Raw genomic sequence first — 19,601 nt, 5'->3', positions numbered from 1 at the left:
TGTCCTCCTCCTTCAAAGCTCCCAGTCTCTTGAATCAGCTGGCCATTCATCCGAGGCAGCACTTCTGACCATTGTGAAACAATTGTGATTCTTCCTCTTTTTGATGTGCCTACCCGTTTGGATGGCTTTAGCTTCCTAGACATCCACTTGACTCTGACATGTTTACTAATACCTCTGTGTAAATAGGTTTTTCCAAGAGCCTATATAAATGTCTGCTCTTGCTTCAGTAATTTTAATGGCTTGACTTTTAGTACCTGTCCTATCTAATGTGTTGTACTGCTGCCCCAAAGATAAAAAAACTTCATATTTACATGTTCCTCATTTTTATGATATTATTTAATTATGAGAGCATATTTCCAGGTAATTGTTATTGTTTAAAAGGTTGAGAATAGAAGCATATAACTGAATCTGAAATATTAAAGACATCAATGCATTCTTACAACTTGCATAAGTGCACATTTTTTTTCCTCAAAATCTGCTTATATTTAAGGTATGTAAACATATTAGGTAAATATGGACACCAATAGAAAAAGAGGCAAGGTTAGAGCTGTAAAATATGCAAACGTAATGTTTTGATGCTTTAAGTTCTTCCTGTTCTTTTAGGTTTTATTTCAAATATTGCTGTTAATGTAACTCTTGCTTTCTGTTTGTTTCCTCAGCATGGAATGGGCATTCCCTCCATCGCTATTATGTTACACGAACTGATAAAATTACTGTACCATTCCAAGTGTTCCAATGTCACAATCATTCGGATTGGAACGTCTGGCGGAATTGGTATGTTTTCCCTACATCTTTCTTTCTTTTTGTTGTTGTAGTACAGCACTTTATTAATTAAATATACAATTTATATGTGTGTTTCTTTAAGTGGTGGTCTGTTGCCTTACAGTCATTTTGATACAGTGAGTTTGATTACTTGATTTTGCAATTGTGGTCTTCTGTTGATATCTTTGTGTCAGGTATATAACTTATGGTGTCTTTTGTCAAACTCATCAGAAAATGTAGAAGATGTAGATGCCTTGTCAGCCTTAGTGATTGGTATCGTTCAGTAGTGATAAGCTATGCATCAGAAGTCTTCGGGAGCAACAATATTACAGATTTCTTTTTAGTGATGAGAAGGATAGGTAGGGATCTCTGATTGGAGGACACACTGAGTTCCTGTGACGAGGGATTTACACCTATTAGAATTTGCAACCACAGTTTTCTACCTTAATTGGGCCTGACAGATTGCCCAATAGGAGGGAGGGTATACAGTTTGGAAACTGCTTCCATGGGACCTCATTTATGAGACTGTGCATCACTTTTACACCGCCGGTGCGTCACTTTTTGTGACGCACCAGTGGCGTAAAAAATGCGCCTTGTTGCGCCATATTTACAAAGTTCAAAAACACAATAGAGCCACCCAATACTCCCCCAGGGACTGGGTATCGTCAATAACAATAGCAAAAATCTCCCTAAAGGAATCATTCATATATGAGTTTTGATATTTGTTAGTGTCAAAAACGGTGTTCATACGTGAACACCGTTTTTGCTCAAATAAATTAATTTGTTTTTGTAGGCCTATTGAGTCTGTGCTATAACCATCTGAACATGGTTAATTATAAAATCCATGTATAATGCGAAAGGTGTTCTATGTCCTACCACACATTATTCTTTGGAATGACTGGTAGTCCTTGTTGCCAAAAAAAAAAAAAATTGACAACAAATTTATGTATTAAAAAATGTTTTGATCTTTTTGATAAACTGTTGTTGTCATTAAGCTCCTGTGATTGTTATAAATTAAGTGTTCATGGATATGACACTAACAAATATCAAAACTCATATATGAATGATATTTACAAAGTGACGCATCTAGGTAGATGCGTCACTTTGTAAACCCCTGCGCCACATTATACCTGCGCCAGGTATAATGTATGCAAGGGGAGCGTTTTGACGTAAGAAAGGGCCATGGAAGTGACGCAGTGAAATCTATAAGATTTCACAGCGCCACTTCTAGGACACAAATGCGTCAATTTCTTACGCCTGCCTCACAGCAGGCGTAAGACTGACGCAGACCCTTTCAAATGGGGCTTGCCCCATGTGAAAGGACACATTGCTGGAGTTGCGTCATTTTTATGACATACTCCAGCAATGCGTCACTTTTGCGCCATACAGATACGTCAGAAATACTGACATATTTGTAACTCCTTGTGCCATGATGTGTCATACTGTAAATATGACGCATCATTGGTGGCGCAAGGAGGGCGCAGTGAAAAGTGACGCATCGCTGTTTTCACGCAGCAATGCGTCACTTTTCATAAATGAGGCCCATAGTTTCTTAGACCTCTTACGGCTAATGTATGATGCACTTACTTTTGAACTGGAGTCTCCAACCAGTGGCAGACAGTGTGTGTTTAAAGATGGGAGCTATTGGGTCAATTTTTATCAGGTGAAGAAGAGGCTAACATTTTGTGTTTTGGGTTCTTCGTAATTTTCATATTCAATTTTGGGGTTGCCAATGTGGTTGTTGGCAGAAAGTGGGTTATTCATTTTGGAAGGGGGTAACCTTCCCAACATAATAGACACACCCTGGTTATTAAAAACACAGTTCTTAGAGAATCACTGCTCAAACCCTATTTATAGTCAAGATAGCAACCCAATAAAATTCTCCAACCAATTTAACAAATAGAGAAAAATGTAACGAGCCAAACACACCAAAACAATTACAATCAGACATGGGAAGCTACAGATATGAATTTTTATGTTTTAAGGAAAAAATGACCCCAAAAAAGAAGTGTGCTAATATAAAGTATCAGTTCACAATTGACTAGGATCTAGGTGCAATTTTGGTGCACCCCAATGAAGCTGAGGCTTAATACACCGAGCCGATCAGCCAAGGCAAAGTTTTTCCCTTGGAACATAGGACCTGATTTTAAGTTTGATGGATGCAGTACTGTCCTTCAGGATGGTGGAAGACATTCTGTCCACCATCCAAATGGTCCCCTGGCCATTACATTTAGAGACGACCGACACCTCGGCAGTCATCTTTGTACCTTGAAAGGAACTGCCATCAAGGCCATTCCATTGGAGGTACAACGTGTTTGGTGCCCACCATCGGTTTCTATGGCCATTCAATATACTTTTAACTTTTTCATTAGCAAAATTCTCAAAACAAAAAACAAATACCCCTAAATCCTGGGAGTTTTCTTACCGGACACAGGATTATTCTGATAAGATAGTGGAGAAGTGCTAGCCATGTACTGTGCACTAGCTAGCGATTGGAGAATTGCTTACACCAGTCCTGATTACATTCCCTTAACTTCTCCATCTCTTTTTGCAGTAATTCATCTCTTGGTTTACTGGGAACATTCCAATGAGCCTAAACAAAATCACTCATGACAGCTTCTACCTGGATCATCTCTGGTCATTCCCCTGCCACTTCTCTACCTTGATGAGGTGTTCTCCCTCTGTCAGGTCAGAAGAGCTTCTCCCTTCTTTTGGAGTTAGAACAAGAAAATCTGAGATGGCCCTGAGAATTTAAGGTAGAAATACCCACCAACCAGGCTTGACATCTTCAAGTTAAAGGAAGTGGTTTTAAAACTGTTCTGTGTTCTGCAAGCTGTTCCTTCCCTCTCCCAGATGGCTAAACCCTGTCCAGGAAAGTTATATAGGCCAATAGGGTGAAACCAATACAAGGTACATGATTTTGGGGAAGCACAGATGCCATATCTCTGTTTATTAGTGGCATTATTCTGAGATTCCTAAAGACAGAAAAAGAAGGCAAGAAAAAGAGGACTGGGATCAGTCAAAAATGTGTTATTTTATACACAAGCCCTCTCCAGCTACAGGCGGAGAGAACCTGACCATCCCCTTGGGAGTTCTCTTTGCCGATGGCAAAAAAAGCAGGAAAGACCATCAGCATTGGCTTGATCATCCCTAGCTCTGTGTTCCATTGTAAGCTCTAAACAGTGCGTGATGCCAGGAGGGCAATGTGGTCCACTTCAACCAGAGAGAGTCAGTGGTTGGCCGGAACTCAGAATTTAGTCTAAAAGATTTATGGTCTCAGTTTCTTAAGGGAACAGCACTACAAAGGCATCCCTCTAAGTGGCATTCTACTTCTCTGAGTAGTACACATCTGCCAATGAACTTCATAGATTGGTCCTGTTCTTCATCCTTTAGCTGAAAAGTACAGCCACAAAGCATGCTCTAAAGCATCTCTCTACATCCAAAACTCCTTGTTGAAGTCAGGTACCTTGACTACTAGTGCAGAATATGGTGCCTCTTACAGTACATCAATGGCCTTCTGACACTGTGCTGCCCAGATAGCCTTCTTAGGTTGCACTTTGGATATAAATTCTGTGAGTGGAGCAGCAATGCTTCCATACCCTTTGATAAATCTGCCAAAAGGCTCTCATCGGAGCCTGGGTAGTTGTGGAGGACTGTGCACTGTGAAGGTCTCTCAAGTTTCCTTCTTAATTGCCTGAGGTAAGGATGATTCTTCCCAATCGCCAAAGTGCCATCCTGCACTTAATATATACGTGAAAGTTATCAGATGTCTCCATAAGAGGGCCTCAGTTAGGAGGAAAAACACAAGGGCAAAACCAAATATTGGAAGATATAAGGGTTGATAGCAGTGCCCCAAAACTATCTTGAACTAGGGTGGAGAAAGAGCGGAACATATGATCTTCATAACAAACTGAAATAAGGAATGCAGTTGCAGAAAAATTGAGAAAAAAATAAAAATAAAAATGCTTCAAAATTGTTGATAATTCAGATAAAAAAGGAACAAATGCATTGTAATGCATCCTTTTCAAGGTGTGGCCTTCTCATATATATATATATATATATATATATATATATATATATATATATACCATGCAGTATATTACATGACAGGAAAAAGGGTTTGCAGAATGTTGAATTGGGACCTGAGACAAAAAAAGACATTGAGAAGGAGGCAATTTTGATTAGCTTAAATTTAAGGTGCACCATACCTTCCTAAAGGGAATGCCATCTTTCATACCTGAGAAGAAGAACCCCACAATTAACATCCTTCCTCTTTACCACTCTCCTGCTGTACATTTCCTGCCAAACTCCATGGAGAGGACTCCAAAAGGCCTGCAGAACAGCTTTTTGACTGACAATTACTGCAGAAATGCCATAACTGACTAAGGTCATGATTACAAGTTTGGCTGTCGTGGAGTGGGCCTCCACGATATCTCCCAGCTCCAGGACTGCCTAAATCGACTGTCGGACGGCCGCCAGATTACGAGTAATCTCAGGGTCTGGCGGGCAGTCCTTTGGCGTTCCCAGGCGGTACCTGTTGGACAGGCCTCGTGGAAGGCCCGCTCCCTCCCCGCATGGCGAGGACTGAACCCCTGCTCTCCCTGTACCCCCGACAAGAACCATCCCGGCAACCCGCTGGGGCAACCCACAACTCGTCCACAACGGAGCTCCAGCCCCGAACACACCAGTACCGGCTGGCCCGGGCCCCCCGTCAGCACCTCTGCCCCGGCTCAGCCGCCATCTTTGGACACTACCTGACAAGGCCGCGTGGCCTCGGCTCAACCCCAACCCTGGGCCTGGCCAGGCCCCGACATCGAGGTACCACCATCCACCCAGGGGGTGAAGAGACCACTTGGCAGGTCGATGGGAGAAGGAGTGTCAATGGCTCCCCTCCGCCAGGTGTCGATCGCCCCGGCCTCCCCGGGCGCTGGCTCCACTCCCCTGCTGGGTGTCTGGACTCCCTCATCCCGGACCTCCCGACCTCCAAGTGCGAGGGTCCGGACATCAAAGGGCGCCAGACCTATAACTGGGGAGCTCCAGAGCAGGAAGGCAGTTGTATCTTGGAGTCGAGAGACACCGTGAGGAACTCATCCTTGAAGGCCTGCTGGCACTGCCGCGGCCCTTCCTTGTGAACCATCTCCGAAGCCTGCTGGCGCTGCCGCGGCCCTTCCTTGTGAACCATCTCGGAAGCCTGCTGGCGCTGCCGCGGCCCTCTGCAACGTGAACCATCGTCTTGGCCTGCTGGCGCTGCCGCGGCCCTTCTCGTCGTGCACCATCTTCGTAGCCTGCTGGCGCTGCCGCGGCCTTCCTCATTGTGAACCATCATCCTGGCCTGCTGGCGCTGCCGCGGCCCTCCTCGCAAGTGAACCATCATCGTAGCCTGCTGGCGCTGCCACAGCCCACCTTGCTGTGAACTATCGACCTAAGCCTGCTGGCGCTGCCGCGGCCCATCTTTGCGGATCCCCAAGCTCGAGGATTGTGAGCTTCCCTCTTGCGCACCTGTACCAGACCGGTACTAATACTGACCCGCTACCCCTCTCCCCTACAGAGACTAGAATTGAGAGGACCCTCGTGTCCTGACCCTACTGTACTGTATCACCTTGCTTCAAGATTCGTATATAAAGTGTGTTGAACTCATCTTGGTGTAGTGTCCATCTGTGGGGGGGGAAGTTACTTGTCTGTACGATCGCTGGAGACGGCCCTCACCGGAGGCCCTCCCCCTGTGCTCGGCTGACCCTCCGGGTCTCCGTCTAACAGTACCTATTACAAAAGGCACCGCAATGGGAACATCAAAGCCTGTTCTTGCACTGCATAGACTGTAAAGTCCATGCCGGGCCTTAAAGTGGGTGACTGCACACAGGGGGGCACATCATGTGCCCCCCTGCAGGCACCCTTTGACCCTGAGGCAACACGGGCCCACTATGTTTCCTTAGGGCCACAGTTTTCATGGCATCCCCACTCCCATGAAAACTGTGGCGGTGAGGAAACTCCTAATATGCTCGGCGGTGCTGCAGTGGCACCACCAGCATATTAGGGCCTCTGACATCCGCGCCACCGCCCCAGGATCCATGATCCCCGTTGGTAGCGGTGGTCCTTTGGTGGTCCCACCACCTTATTTGGAATATGGCAGGTGGACCACCACCACAGGTTCTGCAATCCGATGGACCGCCAAACTCTTAATCAGGCCCATAATGTTTTTGGGAGAAAACACTACACCTTGTGTTGTGTTGAGGATCATAGAAGCATTGCCTCTTCCAGGAACACAGATCCCCTTAAACACATCTCCTCCTCTGGTGAGTCATCTGTGCAGTTGTAACATATTTGGTCTGGATCTTGGACTGGAGTGACTGCACTTGTCTCCTGTCAACTTTGTGGCCGGGGTACACCACAGAACCCTAGCCTTGACAGGCAGGAAATCCTATTGTAAAGCCTACAAAACTTCTCTCAAGTGAGACAGGTGGTTCTTACTGTCATGAAAAAGGTGGTGGACCATGACAAAATTGTTGGGGCATATTACCAAGCAATAGCGATAATTTCGCTATTGCTTGGTTAGAGACAAAAATTTACCGCTGAGCTGCGGCGATTTTTACCGCAAATAAACCTTGGTATTACCAAGGTTTATCGCAAATGCGATAAAAATTGCCGCAATGCATGAATATCGCTGAAAAGTCAGCGATATTCATGCATTACCGAGCTAATGCTCTTAGCCATGTTATCCACCTCCCATTGGATAACATGGCTAAGAACTGCTCAGGGCAGGTGTTAGCTTTTGAAGATATTCGCGCTTAGCGCGAATATCTCCAAAAGTTGGTAATAGGAGATAGCGATGTTAGCGACTGTTTTCAGTCTCTAACATCTTGGCACGCCCACTTTGCATGTCATTAGTGATAAATATCACTGACATGCAAAGTGGGGCCCAAGATGGTCGCTATCTCCTACTAGCTGTCGCTAACTTGTGTTAGCGACAGCTAGGTAATAGGGAGATAATTTTATCTCCGCTTTCTTGGCTTTTAAAGCCAAAAAAGCAGAGATAAACCCCCTTGATAATATGCCCTGTTGTTCTTCCTTACAGATTCTATTAGAGTTATCTAGGTTTAACAGTATCAGTCATCTTGCGGGCTCCATGTATTTGTTGGCCTGGAAGAGTGGGAACACTCTCCTGAGCATTATTGAGTTGCCGGTTTATGTTTTTAGCAATGGCATTTCTCTTTGAGACAAAATGGAAATACTTAAGGGTAGATTTACAAGCCCCTTGCGCCACTTTTGCGTCACTTTTCCCATGTTAAAAGTGATGCAAAAGTGGCGTAAGGGGCTTGTAAATCTGCTCCTAGTCTTATACTTCTGTGTTAGCATGCGCTCTGCTGGGAACAATCATCCTTATAACATGTTGGCCCTAATAATGTTCCCCATCAAATCAGTCCAGTACGAAGAGTCCAGTTCACAGTAAAGGGGGCTGCTAGGGGCAAGGAGAGCATTGTAGATGGTCCTCACTGTAGCGCGAAGAGTAGACCGGGTGTCATGGAAAGTGATCGCTGTAGCGCGAACATCCTGTTTGGTGTCGCAGATGGTTGTTGCTGAAGGCTGATATTGACAGTCAGCACAGGCTTTCCATGTTGTAGTCTGACGTACTGATCTCACATTGCTGGTTGCCGCTGGTGGTTACTGAAGTGCAAAGAGTCAGGTTCACTGATATTTTGGCATTCGACGTGGGCAGCAATATCTCAGGGTGACCAGGCCCATTCGTGGAGGCGAAGAGCCCAAAACTTCAGGATTTCACCTTTTCTTCAAAGGGGGAGCTCCGCTAATGCCACAGCAAGTGTGCAGGACCTGAGGAACTCACTGCAGCGGAGGCCAACTGGGCCCAGGTAGGTCCAGCTTCAGGCCCAGGCAGCAGGTCAGCTGTGCAGATGCAGAGAGCCTCTGGAGCTTGTTACATCCCTGTAGCTCAGAACAGGAGGTTAGTCAGCCGACTCTTGGGCTCACTTCAACCTAGGATGAAGGGTCCAGGTCCAGTTATCCTTCTCAGCAATTATAGCAGGCCTCAAGCAACAGTGCATCAGGGTGTCCTTCTTCTGTAGTATCCACAGGTCCAGGATTGACCTAAAGAGTTGAATCTGAGGGTCCAATATTTAAACCTGATGCCAACTTTGAAGTAGAAGAAGCTTCTGGAGGTTTTGGCCCCAGCCAGCCTGGGATCAGAAAGACTAGTATCAAACCTTTGGTGAGTGTGCTCAGGCAGAGGCTTTGTGAGATGTAAGTGTGTTAGATGACAGCTCTGCCATCTATCAAGTGAGAGATGGCTGACCTTGCCAGTACTTATTTCCCATTTGCCTCATTACCAGACAGAAACACACACAGACCAGCTGCCAGCTACACCTAGTCATGAGACTCGGGATACAGGTTGCAGGAACCAAATGCTAGGGCAAGAAAATGTCAACTTTCTAAAAGTGGCATTTGCAGAATTGTGATTTAAAATCCAACGTTACCATTAAAGATGGGTTTAAATTGCAATTCCATAGACACCAAACTTGACATTCATATCTGTTCCTAATTAAAAGTCACAACTTATTAAGTGTAATAAGGGAACCTAATGTTATACTATGGGAGAGGTAGCCCACACAGTCGTGAAAAACGAATTTAGTCGTTTTTCATTACCAGGACATGTAAAACCAAGACCAAGAAGTAAATATCCAACTTTCTAAATAAACTGCACCCTGCCCTCTGGGTTGTGTTGGGCATACCCTAGAGTTGACATATGAATTCAAAAAGGAAGATTTGGGCATGGGAAAAGGTTTATCCTGCCAGGTCAAAATGGTGGTTTAAAACTGCTTACACATGCTTCAGTGGCAGGTCTGAGACATGTTTAAAGGGCTACTTAAGTGGGTGGCTCAATCAGTGCTACCATTAGCATTTCATTTGTAGGCATTGAGCGCATACCCATCCCACTCGGGTGACAAATGCAAAAACAACAGTTGATGGACAGAATGCAGAACAATGCTCCCATGAGGCACAGGGTCAAGGCTGATTTGCATAACTGAACTGGGGTGGTGTGGAGTGCAAAAAAAACGATGGATTTAGGCCCATATCTCTGTACTGGGGTGAATGTATGACATTGTTCTGCATTCTGTCCATCAACTGTTGTTTTTGCATTTGTCACCCCGGGTGGGATGGGTATGCTCAGACGTGAGTCCCATGCTCTCCACACCACTGGAGTCAAGTTATCCTGGCTGAAGACGGCTGATAGCGAGAAACCGGTCATAGGATGCTTGATTCCGGTCCAGGAAAGACATGGCTTGGCAGTTCGGGCTGGACTGTTCCCATGAGGCACAGGGTCAAGGCTGATTTGCATGTAGCCATGTCTGAACTGGGGTGGTTTGGAGTGCAAAAAAACGATGGATTTAGGCCCAGATCTCTGTACTGGGGTGAATGTATAACATTGTTCTGCATTCTGTCCATCAACTGTTGTTTTTCCAATTGAGTGTAAGCCAATTTCACAATGTTAACAGGAGAGATCACAAGCAATTTGATTGATTGATTGATTGATACTTTATTCGATATTGTCATATCATAAAAGTACATTGATCATAAAAACATTAGCATTTAAGATACATTTCATTAGAATTGTTTAAAAATTCCTATGTACAATAAAGACATAAAACATAAAACAACCCAACGAATACATGACAATATTTGATATCACACAATTTAAGGTAAGTTATGGATTATCGATCGTAACCATGCGACCTACGCATTGATAAAATTGGATATCCTTGTGCGAGTGAGCCAAGCAAACAAAACACAAGCAGTTTATCACTGGTAAGCAGTGATAAAGTGTGCAGAGTTGTAAAAGCCAACAAATATGGGTTCAGAAAACAGGAGGGTGAAGATAAAACATTTGGGCACGACCCTGCAGAAAGAGCCAAGTCCAACAGAAAGAAAATAAAGTGATGCAACAAATGATTGACGTAATCTCAGCACTGACGATCACTTGAGCTGCATTCCGTACATCCTTTTCCACCCACTATGCCACCCTAGACAGAGGCAGCAATCTGCAAATCAGGTCTATTCCTGTTCAAATAGAAGCAGTTCTGCCAAAACTTCAAGGTCAGGCCCATTCATACGGGAACAAAAGCAAATGCAGACTGGTTTTACCCTAATTAGACCTTGCCGAAGCAGTAATTTTACATGGGTATTAGAGGGGGACCGATGCCTGGTGCGATTGAGATCAGGCACATAAAGGGGCAAACCTGGCAATGGTAAGTAGGAGTTCTGGACCTAGACTCTCCCAAGCTTTTCAGGATGGAACAAGAAGTCGGTCACTCTTAAAATCGTCTCCAGTTAGCTGAGGGTGGAAAGGCAAGGCCACACTGTGCTCTTTCAGTACATGAACATAGTGATAACAGGAAACCAAAGTAGCTAATTAGTAGGCCCAAATTACGGCAGAGTATTTGGAGTAATTTCGGTAATCCCGCATCAAAGAGTATTACCGATAATTACACAATTACTCCTGCGTGCTTAATTATGAGTAAACGAAGGGGGGGGGGAATTCTACAGAAAGAGCACATTTAGCTCTTGCTCACAAGTCATGTTCTATGGAATTTAGCACTATTTCTTAGCGCAAAATACATCCCCCCATTCCTTTTGGATGTGAGAGGGGCATTTTGCACTAAGCAAATAGTTGTAAATGCGGGTAATAAATTGGGGGGAAAATCCTACCCGAAAGCAGTAGCGGTCGGCAGTAGGTGTTTCTATAGGGCGGTGACGTGGGCAGGAGGAGGGGCAGGGTGGGGGGAAATAATGTATGGATTACGGAGTTTTACAGGTAAGTAAACATTTAAATACATAAAACGAATTTCGTTGCGCACACCGCATCACCAAATGTGATGCAGTGCGCGCAACGAAATTCGTTTTATGTATTTAAATGTTTACTTACCTGTAAAACTCCGTAATCCATACATTATTTCCCCCCACCCTGCCCCTCCTCCTGCCCACGTCACCGCCCTATAGAAACACCTACTGCCGACCGCTACTGCCCGAAAGGCACAGCTAGGGAGTACGAGCGGCTGTTCGCGCCCCCTATTTATATTCTGTTGCATGTAGCACTATGGCTCACAATGGATTCTTACACCTATTTTGGCCGCAAGAAGGAATTTTTGTACTTAAAAATAGCTCTAAACGCAGAATTACTCTTCTTGCATAATTAAGCATAATCTCATTGAAATCTCGGGTAAATTCAGCGTGAATATGCTACACTGAATTACTAAAGTTATGCCAAGAGACGTGAGTGGAAAATGGCCTCGGGGTTGCCAGAGCAACAAGGAAATCTTTCAGAGACAATTTCTTTTTGGTGCACTCTTCCCATTCCCAGAAGGAGGTGATCATCTGTGAAATTCAGGGCTTGGTGTCGAGCTGTTCTCTGTTGTCCTGGGTTGGTGGTGAAGCTTTTTATAGCTGCATGATTTGGGCAAGTTACGCTAGCAGAGCTACCAGTCGGCTGCGAACTGGCCAAATGCCACTGATGGATGTTGGCATTCCCTTGCCAATGAGCAAAACTCTTTTCTATTGCAATGTTCACTTCTCTAAGGGGAGCAGCGGTCTGTGGATGAGCAGAGTTTCTTTGTGGGCCCACTCTCTTTCTCTGTACTCCTCTCCTCTTTTTCTGGGTGCATAGATGATATTAACCACACGTAATCACAGTGGCCACTTCTGTGAGTGCTCTTTATGTTCTTAAATCCCTCCATATTATTGCTGCTTCCTGCACAGGAACAGCTTTGGTGCAGATGTTCCTGTCATCTGTAAACCAGTGGCGTCGCCCCACTGCTTTGCAGCAGTGAAAGACAGTAAAATAAAATGATAATAATTTGAGGTAATTAGCATTTTATTTTTCCTGCTGCTGGCAGCTTTGTGAAATGGAGCTGCTCCGATGACAGAGGAGCAGGGAAGGGATGGTTTGCCCACTCTAAAGCACGCATGACTGCTTGGCCGGCCCTCTCGGGCTGGCCAAACCGTCATGAACACTTTTCTCTTTTCCATGTAGGCTGCATTAAAGCCTGCATGGAGAACATGACCAGGCCCCTAGTCCCTGTCTGAGCCCCGAACCACGCCACTCAGACCAATCACTAGGCTGCAATGCAGCAGTGTGATTGGCTCAGGGGAGCTTCAGCCTATGTGCTTCCTGTTTGAAAGACCGACCAGGATAGAAGACGGTGGGACAATGGCGGAGAGAGCAGCGAGTGGGTAAGTTATATTTTTGTCTTTTTTTACTCCCACTAATCCCCACAGCCGATCAATGACAGGCGCTCCTTCTGTAAAGAAGAATACCTTACCATTCACTATCCAGACACAGCTGCTAGTAACGCCATTGATACTGTTGAGTACTTACATGCAGTGCACAATTTGAGATGGTGGCTTTCAGTACAAAGCACTAGAACTTAATCAACAACTCCGGCGCTTAAGCACCAGTTAAGGACACTTTCATTTTCGGTAGGCACAGGTAAATTAAGTGATTTGCCTAGAATCACAGGATTTTGAGCCAACGGCGAGGCACAAACCTGGTTCCCCAGCTCTGGCCATTTCACCACTTGTTGGTTTGTTGGTTCTGAGTTAGGCAGCGCTAACAGGAGAAATGGGCTGGTCTAAGCAGCTTCCTGATTTTTTTTTACAAATTAACCACTGCTTCCATGAACCTTTGTAACACTGCTTACCCACTTCTTCCCCGCTTTAAATATGGAGTGATATAGTTGAGTTTGACCTGATTTAAGAGCGTTCTCCTTTCACACTAGGCTGGTTCACAAAGATAAACACAATTAAGTACGCTTAATCTGTGGTTGTGTAAAGTGGGTGGTTACAGAATAATCACAAAGTACAGGGGCTTAAAGCAATCGCAAACCCTCCTATTTAGTAAATCAGGTGTTTGCACTAATTTCATTTAATGATTTAGAAAAGGTTTGCCAAGGCGTTAAATAGGTTAGGAAACCATTAGAAATCACTATTTGGAAGGGGGGTGTTAAGGACATCCCATTCGATTTCAGATTCCTTATGGTATGCATTGATGTTTTTTAAATGAAATACGGTCACAAAACATAAATATTTTACCACCAACTCAAAGGAGGTGGTAAGCCATTCACCAACAAGAAGGGGGTGCCCAAAGTACCCCTTCTGCTTTGCGAATGTTGAAAAAAACGTTTTTTAGGAGTATTTCTAAAAAGGGTGTATGTAAAAAAAAGGCTGCATTTTTAAAGAAAACATTGCTTTTCTTAAAAGCAATCAAAGACTCCAGCTGACTCCAGCAGTCCACCATTTCTGTGGCTGACGAAAAAAGCCATGATGAACCTGTTATCTTTAGAGAGAGAGGAGATAGAAATCAGGAAACCAACTGTAAGGGTAAACTATGCTATAGTTAGTTCCCCCGGACCTGAACTCTATCTCACTATAGTGAACCGCCCCTACCATCGGCATCTTTTAACTAGATTTCGTTTTAACCAATCCATTTTACACTTGGCTTCTTCCCTAGGTGGAGTACCCCGGATAGGGCAAGTCCCTGCAATTGTGATGACTTCTCAATGCAGGACATCTTGCATTTTGTTATGTTTTGCAATTTCTATAGCGAAATCAGGAAGAAGTTTTTATTGTCTATCCTGAGGGAAGCTGGGTTCATACAGGTTAGGCCAGCCCTGCTGTATCTTCAACTTCTAAATACTCACTGAATAATATTTTCTGTTGCAAATGTCCTATTTTAGCCAATCTGGATTAGGACGTTTTTTAACTTTATCCGCTTACACCATGAGAACAATTATGATATGATAAACAATGAAGTTAATGCAGCTTTTTATTATACTTTTTATCATGTTTTACATACATTTTTATGCAAAAATATTCTTAAATGAAATGTTGTTTGTGCTGTATGTTGTGTATATATTCTTTTGTATAATTGTATCACGTCTTTTTATGATATTAATTTATCAAATAAAAGTATTTTTGACTGACTGACTGTGGCTGTGGTTAATCGTTGTGGGCCTCAATTTGTGACCTACTTTATAAATATTGGTGAAGTAGTTCGTTTTGTGATCCACTATGATTCTGTGAACTGACCTATTTGTACATAGGTCGGCTTATAAAATACTAATGCATTCGGTAGAAATTGGTGCACAAATTGGGACCACATTTACCAAATCCATTTCACTACATTCCAAATAAGAAATTACAAATTGTGAACAGTTAGTTACGCAATTTACAATTTCTTATTTGGAATATTTTTACATAAGACCCATTATGCTGTATTTCTCTTTTGTGTTTTGCTACTTTTTGTTGAATATCTTTATGCAGGAGTATGTATGTGCCGAAAACATGTATGTATGCTCAAACTCCCCTAGTTGATATTACAGGATTAATTTACTAGCTGCACATAGTGACTTAACCGCCAGACGAGGCCAGGGACCTACCACTCATAGTGTGCAAGTCGCCCCCTTCCCATAAAAGACATGAAACAGGTTTTTGTCATTCACCGCGTAGTCTTTTATTTATTAAACTTAAACTTCAAGCAGTGTCATTAATCTTTTATTCCTCTTGATTAAGGTTTGAGGTAAATCTTTAAAATGACTTGCTTATCAACACACATTATTAGATCATCTCAAAGTTATAGAGTATCATTATATTTAGACCCCACTCTCCAAGGGGGCCTTTTGCTTGTCCTTTGGGCTGTGCCAGCAGGCCACAACCAAAATAGCCTGCTCTCCTTAAGTTGACCGCCCTCCGGTCAACAGAGCCGCAGGTAAATAATTTTTTGCTTGTCCTTCGGGCTGTGCCAGCAGGCCACAACCAAAATAGCCTGCTCTCCTTAAGTTGACCGCCCTCCGGTCAACAGACCCGCAGGTAAATAATCTGTCACTACTTGTGACCAACATACCGGGGTATACCCCCTCCAATGTTTATAAACCGACACCCCGTCATACGGGTAGGGCAGGAGTGGTCAGGACCACCAGCAGGTCAGTCCCACCTCTCCCGCCAGCCAAGAGTCCCACAACGACTGCTTGCCCTTTACCATGGGCAGCCAGTCCATACCAAAAGGGGAAGTCCACACCCTTTTCTTGCCTGGGACCCTGCCGTTCTCTTCCTTGTTGCAGGGATGGGTGGGTGGGTAATTCTTCTGCTGGTCTGCTGCCGCCGGAGCTGGTGGAAGAGGACAAAGAGGATTAGTTCAGCCTCCCCCGGGGCTTTGTACCCTCGGGGGAGGGACGGTCAGCCCTGCCTCCCTGACGTCGTATGCTGGCTCTTCCCTGCCCTGATTGGTTACCACTTTTAAAAACATCCCTGCTGGCTCTGCCCCCGAATGCCACTAAGGGCGCCACGCCTCTAGGCGCGGGTGGCGCCGCTCATAGTGTGCCTACCGGGTGCAAGTCGCCCCCTTCCCATAAAAGACATGAAACAGGTTTTTGTCATTCACCGCATAGTCTTTTATTTATTAAACTTAAACTTCAAGCAGTGTCATTAATCTTTTATTCCTCTTGATTAAGGTTTAAGGTAAATCTTTAAAATGACTTGCTTATCAACACACATTATTAGATCATCTCAAAGTTATAGATTATCATTATATTTAGACCCCACTCTCCAAGGGGGCCTTTTGCTTGTCCTTCGGGCTGTGCCAGCAGGCCACAACCAAAATAGCCTGCTCTCCTTAAGTTGACCGCCCTCCGGTCAACAGAGCCGCAGGTAAATAATTTTTTGCTTGTCCTTCGGGCTGTGCCAGCAGGCCACAACCAAAATAGCCTGCTCTCCTTAAGTTGACCGCCCTCCGGTCAACAGAGCCGCAGGTAAATAATCTGTCACTACTTGTGACCAACATACCGGGGTATACCCCCTCCAATGTTTATAAACCGACACCCCGTCATACGGGTAGGGCAGGAGTGGTCAGGACCACCAGCAGGTCAGTCCCACCTCTCCCGCCAGCCAAGAGTCCCACAACGACTGCTTGCCCTTTACCATGGGCAGCCAGTCCATACCAAAAGGGGAAGTCCACACCCTTTTCTTGCCTGGGACCCCGCCACAGGGCAAGTAGCTTACTGGCACGCTCGCCCTCCCCCCGCCCTACCCGCCTTAGTTGCTGGGAGCCACTTCACACCACTCCCTATTCATGTATGAATACACGGCTGATGGCACGCAAGGCCTCACTTCAAATAACGTCGAAGGTGGACAGTTGATAAAGTAACTTCAGGTCGGCTGCAAGTTCTTGCAATGACATGTCTTCCTTGCCAAGCTACCTGGCAGTACTGATCTTCTGATACAAACATAGATGACTGCAAACCTGGGACGCCTCTGGGAATTCCATGTTCTAGGAGGTTACTTTACTCCACTGTCGAATATGATGCCCAAGGAAAGATGATGCTGGGAATGAATAATGTGCCGCACAACCCGTGGCTGCGGAGCTAATTTTAGCCAATGGGGTATTGCAGTAACTGCAACATCTGCCCCTTAGTAACTGTGGGTGATCATCATAAAGGACATCATGTCTAATGAACGCATCCTTCCCTCATTACCATGTGAATGCCTTAACCATTCACCTACAAGCTGCTTTGGTAAATAGTCTGATTAACCAATTATTCGTAGTAAGGACCTACCGTCTTTTTAAAAGTTACACGTACTTATTAACGTAGCACTTATCATACTGCTTGAAAGAATGGGACACAAATTAAGCATTTCTTCCCGGAAATGAGGTGGAGCTAATCTATTGGTATTTGAGAGATGAACCATGATGTTAGCGACCTTTTGCGCTTTACCATCAGGGCATATCGCCCATAATCACATGAGACTGACGTTTGCAAAACCACGCCTAAACCTTTCGCGGCCGTGTGACATGGAGACTTCCAGATAGGCTTGTTTGTTTATGCAGAAAGTGGAAACTTTGTACCATGTTCGGCTTTTCCAATGAACTGGGATGGATGCTAATACGTATTTGCAATTAATTCAGGCCTTCCGTCCATGACTTTTTGTGTATTTTATTTAGATTATTCACTATCTCAGACACCGGGGCAAAGAAGGATGAGTAAATGACCCCCGGAAGAGGAGCTCAGCAATGTTACCCCCTGAAGTAAATGCTTCAATTCCCCTCACTATACAAGATTTGCTTTACATGGTTTAACCTACCTTTATTGTGAATGCAATAACTGGTTACTAGGGACACTAATGAGTGACGCCTATGGGCCAATTGCATGTATGTCCATTTCCCTGCTTAAAAGGGGGAAAATGCAACCCTTTACTGCGTATTAATTGTACTCCTGACGTCAAGCTTTCTAAGCATACCCTGTTACAGATGCCCGATCTACCCGATTATGTAAACATTGTATAAAATATCACGCCACTGGCGAAGACCCGGTGCCTGGCCTGTAAAGCAATTGTTTACCGATATATTGTGAGCGGCATAGTCATGGGCCAATGGGTACTTAATGCGGAAAAGCACATTGCCCGCTTGTAACCCACCCAAATAATAATAACGGCATTTAAAACATTGTTCGAATTATTAAGAAAAGGTCTAGAATAGTGTTGACCAAGCATTATTTGTTAATGGAGGCCGACTGAAATTTGAGTCCCTCGGGCAGAACCAATAGTGCAGAAGCATCAGGTCACGATATGCCCCATAATCTGATTTGCTGAGGAAAATTGTACGCCTACTCTATCCCTTGCCTCCAAAGTAAGTCTGACTGTTCTGTGCCGGGCTACCATAGGGCAAGTGCTGGTTAATTTGGGGTTACCTGCCTTTAACTGACTAGGATTGAGGATGCTGCTTAACTAGGGCATAGATCCCAGACAAGGAAGCCCATTACTCCATTGTCTTCCTTAAGTTGTAAACTCTTTAATAGATTGAGTATCACTCAGGAACATCACATATTCAAATAATTACACATAAATACGTACTCATTCTATTGTAGTGCCCGTTCTCCCAGGGAACGGAGTCGTAGGTCAATAAACAATAACTGCCACCACCTGTGGCCCCGACGGCTACCCAGGTATGTGTAAGGAGTCCAGGACCACCAGCAGGTCAGCCCCAAATCTCCCGCCATCCTGGAGCCCTGATGCCTTCTAATAAGTAGGCGTATACTGCCTGGGCGAAGTTATGTTGATACCAATATTACATGCCCCTTGACCCTACTCAGGCGTAAAACTCCTGATTCTGAATACAAAATTCTATTCTTTGCCTCTATTACCATAGAAATTAATTGTTTCCATTTCAAACATGTCGGCATATATGAAATATTGCATTCAGGTGCATGTCAGGAAGCCATGAGCCATGATTCCTTTGCAAACTCCACCCCCGAATACCACACTTACTCTGAGATTTATGAGCATTTTTTTGGGGATCAGTTTCACATACAGCACCTATTTTCCCCACTACGCACGCCGTTAAATAAACCATTTGATGTTTAACCAAGGAAAGCCAGTTTGCTTTTAAGACTGTCGCGAAGTATCTATTTCGCCAGTAGCTCTCTTAAAACAGTTCTTTAGGGAACAGTTGTTCGACAGGGAGGTTGGTACTTGACTTTGAACTGTGTTTAATAGCAAATACACCCCTTTATTATGCCACCATTTCATGTATTATGTCCCAAACTGGGCAATAAATGCCATATGCAATTAGTGCGAGTTTGAGATGCGCCTCTTATTTGCAGAACTGCGCAAACCAGCCGTTCTATTAACAGTTACAGCAAAAGAGGGGCTGATTTCACATTCTTCCTCTAGGCAGTCGGCGTCAGACAGGATTGACTGAGCGTCTCCGGGCTCGAGAATCGCTCTCATTAGGATGCGGGGATGGCTTTGATGGGCGGGCCTTCACAGGCTGTTAGGATTTCCCA

General features: G+C 44.5%; 1 protein-coding gene across 3 annotated transcripts in view; it reads left to right on the top strand.

Moving 5' to 3' along the window:
* The window catches only part of UPP1 (uridine phosphorylase 1), a 117,325-nt gene that overhangs the window by 69,438 nt on the left and 28,286 nt on the right, over positions 1–19,601 (top strand). For all 3 annotated transcript variants that reach the window (XM_086964893.1, XM_086964895.1, XM_086964894.1), the window contains exon 5: positions 660–774. In XM_086964893.1, coding sequence (XP_086821019.1) covers positions 660–774 — 115 coding nt within the window. The remainder of the gene's footprint in view (positions 1–659; positions 775–19,601) is intronic.

Source organism: Lissotriton vulgaris, chromosome 4_1 (genome assembly GCF_964263255.1).
Source record: "Lissotriton vulgaris chromosome 4_1, aLisVul1.2, whole genome shotgun sequence".
Classification (NCBI taxonomy): domain Eukaryota; kingdom Metazoa; phylum Chordata; class Amphibia; order Caudata; family Salamandridae; genus Lissotriton; species Lissotriton vulgaris.
Note: the sequence above shows the minus strand (reverse complement) of the source record. Positions and strands in the feature narration are given on the sequence as shown.